This window comes from Lathyrus oleraceus, chromosome 3 (genome assembly GCF_024323335.1).
Source record: "Lathyrus oleraceus cultivar Zhongwan6 chromosome 3, CAAS_Psat_ZW6_1.0, whole genome shotgun sequence".
Lineage (NCBI taxonomy): Eukaryota > Viridiplantae > Streptophyta > Magnoliopsida > Fabales > Fabaceae > Lathyrus > Lathyrus oleraceus.
The window spans coordinates 157,601,112-157,614,078 of record NC_066581.1 but is presented as its reverse complement, the minus strand read 5'-3'; the positions used below and the strand labels follow the sequence as shown (position 1 = coordinate 157,614,078).

The 12,967-nt window shown below is 35.0% G+C and overlaps 1 protein-coding gene across 1 annotated transcript; it reads right to left on the bottom strand.

Moving 5' to 3' along the window:
• Window positions 1–4,689: 4,689 nt before the first annotated feature.
• Window positions 4,690–12,329, bottom strand: LOC127125963 (pleiotropic drug resistance protein 1). Its single transcript, XM_051054824.1, has 23 exons — window positions 11,778–12,329; window positions 11,165–11,285; window positions 10,988–11,070; window positions 10,802–10,886; window positions 10,555–10,714; window positions 10,362–10,438; window positions 10,221–10,274; window positions 10,049–10,139; window positions 9,654–9,955; window positions 9,289–9,570; window positions 8,877–9,193; window positions 8,594–8,754; window positions 8,382–8,485; window positions 8,141–8,297; window positions 7,914–8,056; window positions 7,488–7,820; window positions 6,772–7,062; window positions 6,595–6,678; window positions 6,360–6,493; window positions 6,004–6,231; window positions 5,733–5,904; window positions 5,192–5,446; window positions 4,690–5,084 (listed from the first exon to the last, which is right to left on the bottom strand). Exons 1-23 carry the CDS (start codon window positions 12,116–12,118, stop codon window positions 4,818–4,820), a joined length of 4,242 nt encoding a protein of 1,413 aa, XP_050910781.1. The 5' UTR covers window positions 12,119–12,329; the 3' UTR covers window positions 4,690–4,817.
• Between the last annotated feature and the right edge of the window lie 638 nt (window positions 12,330–12,967).

The window sequence follows — 12,967 nt, the reverse complement described above, 5'->3', positions numbered from 1 at the left end:
AGTTAATTGGAGCACTCATTTATTGAACAGAAGTCTTACACTTGCTGTTAAAAATCTGACACCAGAGGAAGCATGGAGCGGAAGGAAACCTACTATAGATTATTTCCGAATTTTTGGGTGTATTGCCTATGCCCATATTCCAGATGAGAAGAGGAGGAAGTTAGACAACAAGGGAGAAAAATGTATTTTTCTTGGTGTTAGTGATAAGTCAAAAGCTTATAAATTATACAATCCGAGCACCATGAAAATTGTCATCAGCCGTGATGTGGTATTTGATGAAAAATGCACCTGGTCATGGAATCAAAATGGTGTTAAAGAAAGTATTCCAGCTGATTTTGATGATGAGGAGAAAGTGCAGCAGCCTATGGAAAAAGAGCAAGAAGATGAAGTCACTCAAATAGTTCCAACTGATCAAAGCCCACTTACAGCTGAATCAAAAAGACCTCAACGTGTTCGAAGGAGACCAGCATAGATGATTGATTATGAGGTAACTGGAGTTGACCAAGGTGACGACCCACTTACACACTTTGCTCTATTTTCAGATTGTGATCCTACCGTCTTTGAAGTGGCTGTCAAAGAACCAAAATGGAGAAAGGCTACGGATGCTGAAATTACAGCCATTGAAAGAAATGACACATGGGAGCTATGTGATCTTCCAAAAGGGCAGAAGACAATTGGTGTAAAGTGGGTTTACAAGACAAAGCTGAAGGAGAATGGTGAGGTTGACAAACGCAAGGCGCGCTTGGTAGCTAAGGGCTACAAGCAGGAGTTTGGTGTTGATTATAAAGAAGTCTTTGCTCCTATTGCAAGGCATAATACAATCAGATTGGTGATTGCTATGGCAGCTCAAAACTCATGGCCTATCTTCCAGTTGGACGTGAAATCAACATTCCTCCATGGAGATTTGCGAGAAGAGGTATTTATCGATCAACCTCCTGGTTATGTAAAGCTTGGCAATGAGCACAAAGTGTATAAGTTAAAGAAAGCTCTATATGGGTTAAAACAAGCTCCACGAGCTTGGTATAATCGTATAGAAACTTATTTTTTGAAGGAAGGATTTCAAAAATGTCCTTATGAACATAAACCTTTTACAAAGACCGAAGATGGAGGAAAAATGCTCATTGTTTGCTTATATGTAGATGATTTGATCTACACTGGAAATAATACAGCCATGTTTGGAAGTTTTAAGAAATCCATGATGGCTGAATTTGCGATGTCTGATCTTGGCATGATGCATTACTTTCTTGGCATTGAAGTGGTGCAATCTTCTACTGGAATTTTCATTTCTCAAAAGAAGTATGTGCGGGAAATCTTGAACAGGTTTCAAATGAAGGATTGTAATCCTGTAAATACTCCATCTGAGTTTGGTATGAAGTTAAACAAAGATGATGGCGGAAAGAAGGTTGATGACACTATTTACAAACAAATAGTGGGGAGTTTAATGTATTTGACAGCAACAAGACCTGATATAATGCATGCTGTAAGTGTGATTAGCAGGTACATGGGATGTCCCACAGAGATTCATCTCTTGGCTGCAAAAAGAATTTTTCGTTATTTGCAAGGAACTAAGGACAATGGGCTGTTCTACAAAAGTGGAGAAAAGTCAGATCTGTTTGGGTTAACGGATAGTGATTATGCAGGAGATTCGGATGATCGAAAAAGCACATCTAGGTATGTTTTCAAGATGGGGACAGGAGCTGTTTCATGGTCATCAAAGAAACAACCTATTGTCACATTATCATCCACTGAAGCTGAATTTGTTGCTGCAACAGCTTGTGCTTGTCAAGCTATATGGCTAAAGAAAATTCTTAAAGAGCTGCATTTTAAGGAGGATGGACCTACTCAGATTTACTGTGACAACAGTTCAGCAATAAAGCTTTAAAAAAATCCAGTTTTACATGGTCGAAGCAAACATATAGATGTGAAGTATCATTTTCTGAGGGATCTCACAAATGATGGAGTCATTAATCTTACTTACTGCAGAAGTGAAGACCAGATAGCTGATATTCTAACCAAGCCTCTCAAGTTTCCTGCATTTCAGAAGCTCAGGAGGCTACTTGGTGTTTGTACTTCAAAGTTTTCAATTTGAGGAATGGAGTTTTAAAGCTTAACTCTTACTAAACTGAATGTGTGTCTGGAACTTCAGTTTAAGGGAGGGATTGTTGAGAAAATTTAATAATCTGCACGTTTGGGTTGTTCTAGTTTTTAGGAGTATCAGTAAGTTTGTTTTAGTTTACCTAGTCAATAGGAGTTTATTTTTTGAATATGTTAGATAGTGCCTATTTTCATGGTACCTTTAGTTATGTATTTGCCTATTTATAGGCGGTTAAGTTTATCAATGAAATATGCCAGAAAATTATATTCTGTCACCGGTTGTTATCAAACAAAAGATAAAAAAGAATGGAAAACAAAACAAAACAAAAAACAGAAAAAAAAAGAAGAATCGACATGAAAGAAGCATGTTTGTATGAGATTAGGAAACATCACCTTCAAACTTTGTTTTGTTTGGTTGAGTTGATGTTCAAGTTGATGAATATCGATATGGATGAAGAATGAAATGATAGTGTGGGAAAGAGATGAGTGAGAGGATGAGGCCGGAAAGAGAAAGGAGAGAGTTGGTAGACAAAAATGTTACAATATTGCAACTCATAAAGTTACTTCAAACTAAAAGTTGGACATATAGAGAAATTGTAAATAAAGTGGAAGTGATTCGAGATGATAGTAAACCGTATCCTATTTAGAATGGGTAGATTGATTGAAAAAAATAAATTTTGGACATAAAATATGTCACTTTTTCAAAGGCAATGGCATAATACTGTTTTCCACAAGGTTATATATATATTTTATAATTAGAATGACAGTTATCGTAAGACCGAAGTACTATCTCGGAGGATAAAATTGTAATTACACGTCATACTTTCAACTAATCATCCTCTACCACCATGTTGCCTTCACCGGAGCGAAAATCGCCGCCGCCACCGGCAATACTGATAGTGCCTCGTTCCGCCGCAAATGGCGTTCCAAACTAGCTGTTGTGCAAAATCACTATCCAATCACCCTCGTGGTTAAACTTCAATGAGGCTCACCAGCTTCTCTCCATCACGCTATTGTCTCTCTCCCCAATTGAAGCACAGTGCCTCAATACATGGGAGATTCTTCAAAGGTAGAAATTTCATTGGAATTATGTTGCCGCTGAGAGTTGTTTTGTTTCTCAAATTTGTTTTATCATAATATTACCATTTGTTTGAACGTTAATAGATTGAATTGAAGCAAAACTTTTAAATGGGAAATTAGACTCCTATCATAGATATTCATATTCTGTAAAATCTTTTGTGCTCGTGTATCTTCATGCATCATGATAATTATCATTTTTATGTAATATTATCTATGTGAAGTTGAAATGATTAGATTTAGGAGGTGTTAGTTATATTGAATCATAGAAACTGAAGATGATATTCTAGGCAACAAAGTCTGAATCCTTGCCTTGTATTGTAAAATTTCTCTGATGTAGGGTAATAGCGATGATTTTCGAAAGATTAGGGTGTGTGATGGATGGATACACCTGTTTTGTTTCACATGATTGGGGTATTAAAACATGACAACACTAATATGCCTAAACCTTTATCTGAATGATTGCACTCTATATACATTTGTTGCCACGTTAAAAGTAAGCCAACTAATTCAAGTTACTCATAAGAAGCCTTCTGGTTGAACTATGATTTTATAGTATCTCGCTTTCAGTGAACCTGTTGAACTATGGATTTTAATAAGTCAAATAAAAGGCAAGAATCAACTTTTGATAAAACAAGTGAAAGGCACTAGCAGGTCAATGTTAATTCGGCAGGTCTTGTTTGAAATGAACATTGTTCAATCATGAAAGCAACTGGCTTTGAACTACTTTGATTTGTAATTGTCTGACAGATCTGCGAGCAGTAATTGTTAAGGCCAGTGTATTATTTTGGCAACAGGACTACGCTCCCACTGTCTTTGATATTTCAATGCAAATGCAGCTGCCAATGAGAGCACTGTCAACCTCAGCTTATCAATATTGCTGGTAATTTTTCACTTCATATTCCTTTTTTGTATTTCTGTGGTGTCTGTGTTTCGTTAAGGCCTTTAAGTTATCATTGGTTAGACGAATTTCTGCTTGCCTTCTCTTTGATAAGCAAGGCCAGCAATGAAAATGTTGTCAGAGAAATTAGTTATTTTTTGGTTTTTTTCCTTCCTTTTCTGAGAAACATTTAATGCGGGTCAAGTTAATACTAAAGGCCAACAATTTTTTTAGTGTGAGCCAAACAAACAATGACTAGCTTGTTGCAAACCATCATTGACTAGTGTGGACAAAGCCAGTGTCTATTTAGCTAAAAAGGAATCAGAGTCCAGCTAGTGTCTATTTAGCATTGGCCTGATATTTAGCCGATGTTCGCAGGCAATATTGGCTTCAGATCTTACCCCTAACATGTCAGAGACAAACGCCTCTGTCCTTTTAGAGATGATCCCTTTGAAAATTCTATTCTTGTTGTCCTAGGGTTCGACTTTATAGATTTTAAAACTAAACAAGCATCTATGTTAGCAGCTACCCTCCTACCAACCTCATGATTGGGCTCTTAACTATTGATCCTAGAAACCATCCCCTATATCAGCAATTAACTTGTACCCTTAACAATACCGCAGAGATAAACATAAAGAGAGATAACATATGTTATATTATAGCATGGTATTAATCTAAATTTGGTTTACTTATGGGTTGCGAATTGCAACTTTTGTTTTAGACACATAAAATACCAATATTTTACTATACACCAAAATTCCACGACTCAGCGTCGTTGAAAACTTATTGTCTTGATGGATAGGGCAAAGACCAATACAAAAAGTATGGTAAATCCAACAACTACAGCTGCAACAACTCCCAAAAATTCCTGCCTGAAACCAAAGTAACTCCGCAAAAAGTCTCGAATGGGAACAATCTTTCCATCAAAATCCAAATCATCCTTCATATCACCAAACTGTGAAGTCACCAGCCCATTCAGAGTCCAAGCTGCTGGATTTATCCAATAAAACCAACTCCACCATACAGGGATCCTCTGCAAGCCCATGTCAAAAAATTATTAAAAAGAATCAAATAAATGAATTGATTATTTGTAAAGTACAAATGTGTGCAGTTAACATCAAAAGGAAAATTAAAACTTACTGTTTGTGGGACTAAGAATCCCGAGAAGAGATTGAACATTGAATTGGATGCACTGCTGAACAAAGCAGCCATAGCTTGGGTTGGGGTTATGGCTGTTGCCATCATGCCATAGTAGGTATAGTAAAGGAAAGTGAAGAACATGAAAAATATGTACCAAAGGAACTTAGCGGCGGTCCACTCATAACCAAGCAGTGAAAAAACTATAATCGCATAAATCACAGCTTGCAAAAGATTATAAGGGACTTCAATTAGAGCCTACATGGAAGAAAACTTGAAGATTAGAAAAAGATGACACAGATTTATTTACATACGCTTAACTTCATAAATAAAGATTTTAAATATTCATATTATAAGAATCAATTAAATATAAACCAATTTTACAGGGAATAAAACCAAAGAATAAGGATCAAAAGCAAAATAAAAAAATATTTATAATAATCAAAACTATACAAAAAAAATGCAGATATTAAGGTAAGAAGTGGTATATTTACATGGACTATTTACTTATTTAAACCTAAATAAAGATCAATACAATGCTTGCCTGAGAAACAGCATATGCCAACTCCGAATACATTCCTGCAGCCCTTTCCCTGTAAAAGACTACCCGCTCTACAGTTATAACTGGTTGCACTGAACTACAATTCTTGCTACCAATTGTAATAGTAGCAGTAAACAGAAAGCCCATGGAATTAAAGAAATCTTGTTGGGTTTCACTGCAATAATTGATGTGTAAATTCACGTTTAGAATGATTAGAAGCAAAACTTTGAAAGCCATATATAACTACTAGTCATTTAAAGTTGGGTCTAATTACATTTTGGCAGCAACTTTCCAGTACACACCCCCAAGCAACAAGGCAACGGCGACTGTGAAGATAAATCTCATGAAATTGTAATACGGATTGCGCCAGTAAGACCAATGTTGTTTCCATAAGCAAGCCATACATTGAACAAAAAAGGACCTTGAGTACTTTGAAGGAAAATCAAGGTCCTTTGAACCGGGAGATGGAGTGCTCAATTCTTCAATAAGAGCTTTGTTTCTCCTGCAACAAATGTCACGTAAGTTTTTACATAAATAACAAATCACAACAAGAAAATGTTGTGCTTTTTTCTGCTATTTGCTATCTAGCATATTGTTTTGAAGTTTAATACTTCACATAACAGAAAATACCTGTATAATGCTGAATTCTTGTACACCTCGGCAAAATTAATCCCCGTTTCCATTTCTCTTGCAGCATTCGAGACTTCCAACATCCAAGTTGCTGGATTGTAGCTATCTTTAATCTTAGTGACACCTTGAATTCCCTTTTATGAAAAAAAAAATCTCAAAAGGTAAGTTTCACGTTGGGATAGATTAGAAATTCAAAACATGAACTTCAGTTCAAAAAAATTCAAAATTATTTTACCTCAAAGTAGTTAATTAATTGTGAAGAATGACGTCCAAGAGGCCCCACATATATCTCTTGTCCTCCCCTCCTCATTAAGAAAAGCTTAATTTCATTGAAAATAAGGATAAAATATTTGTTATAAGAAGGCAAAACAAACAAAATATAAAATTGTGATAAATTTTAGCTCTTGTTTACCTCGTCAAAAGATTCAAAGATATCAATGTTGGGCTGGTGAATGGTACAGACAATTGTTCTTCCGGTGTCTACTATGTTCCTAACCGCTCTCATAACAATAGCTGCAGCCCTTGCATCTAGCCCAGAAGTTGGCTCATCCATGAATATGATCGAAGGATTAGCAACCAACTCAACTGCAATAGTCAACCTTTTTCGCTGCTCAGTTGAGAGACCGGTAACACCGGGGAGACCAACATATGCATCCCTTATTGAGTTCAGCTCAACTAGCTCCATGACTTCCTCAACGAACATCTGTAAGTAACCATTAGTCAGCTCCAAACTCTTTTTGCTTCCAACATTATTTTAAAGTGCATAATAGTTCTATCTACGAATGGTAATGATTATGCTAAATCTGGCAATTATGCACTTGGCTAGTGAAAATTTACTTGCAAAATATATATGAGTTTCTACACAACATCAAACAATTTAGAATAATTACTTGCTGATTATCCTTGTTGTGGCTAAATAGGCAACTTAAAAGCAATCTGGTGAATGAGGTTAACAACAATTGTATCATACTTAAAAATATATTAGAACTTAACATGAAAGTCAGGTGTGCGCGCTTTAATTGTTGCAACAATGTGTGTATGCGTGTTGTGTAGGTAGAAAGATGGGTGTGGCTGTCGACATATTCTGTGTATAGAAAATCATATACAACAATATATTCTAATACCAACCTTCCTAGTTTCTGTATTGATTTCCGCAGGCAATCGAAGCCATGCTGAATAGAGCAAGGATTCATAGACAGTAATATGAGGAGAGTGTATATCATTTTGCTCACAGTATCCCGAAATTCTTGCAAAGGTAGCTTGCTTTTTGGGATATCCAGAAACTGTGATATTCCCAGTAATATATCCCCCGCTTTTTCTACCAGCAAGTACATCCATCAAAGTTGTTTTTCCAGCACCAGTGACACCCATAAGTGCAGTGAGAACACCTGGCCTAAAAGCTCCGCTGACACGGTTCAAAAGAACCAACTTATCTTCTGTGACACCCTGACTCCTCATTGCCTTCAAGTTTAGAACAAGGATTTAATGAAACTCATTTAAAAATTAAGAACTGAGAGTGGAATGCAAAACTTATTTCGTTTAAGTATATACTACCTGAGGCATGTCTACAGAATATGAGACATCATCAAAGGTTATAGAATGTGGTTCAAAAGGAAGAACCATTCCTCTTTTTCTTCCACTATTCTCCCCATTGCTTTGAGATTGCTCTGATTTCACAGCCCGACGCTTCTCAATTGCTGCATAATTTGTGTGAAATATTAATTCATACTTTATGCTCATTTTTTGTTATAAAATATTTTAATTAATGTAAAGAAACTCACGATTGAAGTAAGATAGAGCAAGAGTGTAACAAAAGTGGAACAATAACGTGTATCCAATCATTGCCACAAAAGATATCCAATACCAGTACCATTCTGTAAAGAACCCTTTAGATTTCAAAACTTGAACTCCTAGAGGTTCAGTTGAGTTAGGAAGAACCTTTCAAAAGAAAGTATGTATCCAGTCAGCAGACTATATTTATTAGATATAGAAAATGTAGATGAAGAATAGTGCAGATCATACTTTTCCCCAAGCATTCCCGAGGAACTCGTTATTCATTAAGCCATTCGTTGCGTACATTATAGGTGATATCCAGTAGCCCCATAGCCACCCTTTTTTAATACTATCTGAAACCAAACAGTAGAAAAAGGAGGAAAATATTGTTACTCTAAATTCTAATAATATATATAGAAGAAACATTAACTCTGGCTACTCCAATCTATGAGCTGTAGTACCTCTCGAGACAGCAAAGCCACCCATGGCAACGAGAAAGGTCAATATAAATGACCCAAGTGTTGCAGCCACTGCCATTTCTCTACCAATTGCTCCTAGTAATCGGAATAGTGAAGTACCCATTTGGTTGATAAGTATGAGAAGGAAGTATTGCTTAATTAATCTGCATTTACATAATCGTATACAAAAGACACCGTTAATTACACACTAGGGTTCAAAGTCATACTGAGTTGACGAATACTTGTCAAGCTTTACTGAATAAGTATTGATAACTTTCTTTTTTACCTTGCAAATTCAGGACTGTAACCGATGACGTAATAGGTAAGAAATGACCAAGCAGCTGCTTCAGCAAATGTTATCGGAATTTTCAGGATCCATGTAGGAAGAGCATATGCCCAAGAAGGGTAGAAGAGAAGGTCCCTTTGCTTGTAAAACACCGGAAGCCTCGCAATAGTCGTCGCAAGATCAGCTAATCCATTAAACATGACCACCAAATTTCCGAAGAACAATGCACCGGCATAAATGCCCCCATCAATCACTGAATTGCGGTGCATTCCAGTTCGGAGAAAAACGGTCATGGTAACAATAGCCATCACAGAAATCTTAGAAGGAGGAGAAATGCATCAGTAATGGAGTAACAGGTACATAGTTTATACATAAAATGAAAATTTATTATGTTCTAATTGTTTAAACCTACTTGGCAAAGTTTGAATTTATAGTAAAATGCATTGCGCTTCATGAGTAAATACTCTCTTGCTATGCAAGCTTTGAATAATTCCCACTTTCCAATTCCATACGTGTTGGTCGTCAAAGCAGCTGGGTGGCTTTTAAGCTTGTCAAATGGAGTAACGAGTTCATTACCAAGAGTTCTTCCAACATGAAATGACTCAAATATCTCAGCAAACTCTTTAGGTGTCACAAATTTATAAGGCTTCCTTCTTTCTACCCAATATTGCTCCTGATCTTTCATTGATGTCACCTACATCAATATGAACAAAATTAAACTGTTAAAAGTCACTCCTATTCATATAGACCGTAGAAAGAAGATAAGGATACACTTACTTCTTGTAAAAAGTCTGCCACAGATTTTCTCTCGGGACACTTGAAACCTATTGAAGCAAAAAATTCTAGAACATGTTGACAAGGACCCTGGTACACAATGTGTCCCTCGGAGAGTAGAATAATGTCATCAAAAAGATCATAAGTCTCTGGTGGTGGCTGCAATAGTGAGATCACAGCGGTTCCATTGAGAAGTTGGACAGACTGCTTCACTGATTTCACAACTTGATAAGTTGTTGAGCTATCCAAACCAGTAGATATTTCATCCATGAAAAGAGCCTTAGCTGTTCCTACTAGCATCTCCCCTGTATTAATATATTCTTAACGTTTTCTCATTGCCACTCTATTATGGTGAATCATGATGTTATTCATCAATATTGAAATCAAGTATGTTTTACCTGTTGTAACCCGTTTCCTTTGTCCGCCAGAAACGCCCCTTAACATTGGACCTCCCACCACTGTATCTGCACAGTTCTCTAGCCCCAAAAGCTGAAAGTATAAAGCAAATGAAACTAAATTAGTTGTTACCCTATGAGGATCAAAGAAGGCTTTGAGTGTATTGATTTTTACCTTTAAAGTATAATCTACTGCAAGATTTTCTTTCCCGCCCTCAGTTGCAACAGCCTAAACATATTTCCAAGTCACAAGTTCATTAGCTATTATATTCCTAATTGAAAATAGGAAAGAAAAAGACGTTGCACCGTCTCCTACCTTCATATAGATATCGATATCTGGATCAGGGAATATGTTTCTCTCAATTTCTCTTCTAGATACTTCTTCTAGCATATCTGCATTTTACCAAAGATATTTCTATTTAACTTAGAATCATGTTTTCAAATTTCAAATGTTTTAAAATTGCATTGAGATGAGACATTTAGCAAAAAATGCAATGTCATGTACTAACCTATTCTAGGTCCAACACCTTGGAATCTTGCTGAGAAGGCTAAAGTTTCTCTAACTGTCAACTCTCCAATGTGAAGATCGTTTTGACTGACATAAGCAGCAGTTCTTTGAGGTACAAACTCATTCATCTCATGACCATTGTAAGTCACCTTTCCAGTGACCTGATTATGAAATTAAAGAGATTTAGCTGGCTAGAAATCCAAATTCCAAAACAATTCATTAACATGTTTTCATTTGTTTTAAATAACCTTTAGATTGGGATCAAGTTTTCCAGCCAAGGCCAAAAGGAGTGTTGTTTTTCCAGAACTTGGAGGGCCCAAAAGCAATGTCATCCTGGAGATATACAGGTTAACAAATATAAATATATTTGAATTTCAACCAAAGTTCTCTTTGTTCTTGTTTTTCTAATGATACATGGAAATTGGAATAGTTACCTGCCAGGCTTTATTATTCCACTAACATTCTGGAGAATGTCGAGATGTTGTCTTCTTTTTCTTAGTATATAGTTAAATGGAGCCTTTAGAATCCCAAAAAAGTAAAGAAAAGGGAATTAGTATATGAGTTTCTCCATGAATAATATATAACTGTTGGTGTTCAATGATATTACTGACCTCTATCAGATCAAGAGTGTAATTAATGAGAGTAGGCAAAGCTCTCTTTCCTACTTGAACTTCTGCTTCAATCTTCAAGTGCTCAAATCGGACTTCGATTGTAGGAAAATTAATTCCAACTCTGGGATGTCATGCAATGTCGAAAATGTTAGTGCATCTTTATGATGCAGGATAACACAATAAGAATCTGTTTTAGTTTTGAAATTTTTTAAAAAGTAAAATTAATTTTAAATTTGATTTCTGAACTTTTCAAAATCTAAATCAATTTCAAATATATAATATATTTATTTAGTATTAATTTTAATAATAGTGGTTGTTTGTAAACAAGTGCTAGAGTGGTGGTGATTATAGTGTTGGTTATAGTTATAGTTGATAGTGGTTAGATCGGTGATTGGAGATGAATGGAGTGGTGGTTTTTGATGGTTAGTTTGGTGGTCAGAGTGAGAGTCGATCATAGTTAGATATGTGATAAGATGGGTAGAGTGGTGATTGACAGTGATCAGAGGGGTGATTGATATATGATAAAAATTATATAGAAATAAAAGACAAATATATAACAATTGAATCGATGAAATGAAAATGAGTTATTAATATGCAATAAGAGTAGTATCACCTATGCACACGATCCCTGAGCTTCAACAAGAACTTCTCATTATCAACATCAGCTATTCTCACAAGTCTTTCTAGCAAAAACTTTTTTTCTTCTTGCTTAAGATGGTGTATATCAATTTCATTAGCTTGTCCTTCAGAGGTCATCCACAAACCTGTCCTTAAACGCGCAACAGTTGGAAGCCTCTGAATTGCAGCCCATTTCAAAGCCTCTTCTTCGTCATTGTCCTCTCTATTAACAGAGCTAGGAAACAGATATTCCACATCACTGCTCACCCTTCGTGACGAACTTTCAGTCTTACTGTTTCCTCTGAATCTTCTCTCATCATCAACACTACTCTCCATTTCCAATTCCCTTCTAACTCAATCCTCACCATATGAATTCTGTGATTTACTTATATGTACATATATATAATATTTCTTGAACACTTTAAGTTCATGCAGTTAAGTTTTTAGCATTTATGTATTATTCCTCTTTTCTGTTGTTTCTTATTTTATATCATTTCTTGATTTTGTTGATTTCACATTTTTTCCTTTTTAACAAAATACATATCCATTGTATATTGTATAACGAATATACTTTCCACCTTTTATAATAGATTCACACGTATTAGTGACCTGTTTTTGTGATTTTTACAATATTTCTTCAAAAGTTTATGATATCTAACCTTTTACATGATATCTTACATTTGATTTGATTTTTAATTTTGGTAAAAAAAATATATTTTTTCATATACAATGAAGATTATGATTTTTTTTTTGAGATACTTGCGTCAGGATTAAGCTACTAACTTAATTCTAATCTTTTTGACTCAACTTAATACTAAATTGCTAATCTTAAAACTATTATATTGGATTATTAAGACTATATTGTTTATGATTTTACAAAAAATATTATTGTTATTTTAATTATGTTTGAGTAATTTTTTTAATAATTTTTTTAATTTTTATTTCTATTTCAGATGAAATATAAAAAACAAAATTTACAGTGTTTATAATTTTTCAATTATATTGCTAAAAAATTATTTTAACATGTATAACTTTTCAACTTGTTTTCATTTTCAATCTTATATTTTAACATGTTTCTAATCTTTTAATTATTTATATAAAAAATGCTATTTTTTTAATAATCTTGTAATTTGACGAAATGCTGCCGTGCTAATCTCGTTTTACCTAAAAAATAAAGAACCTTTA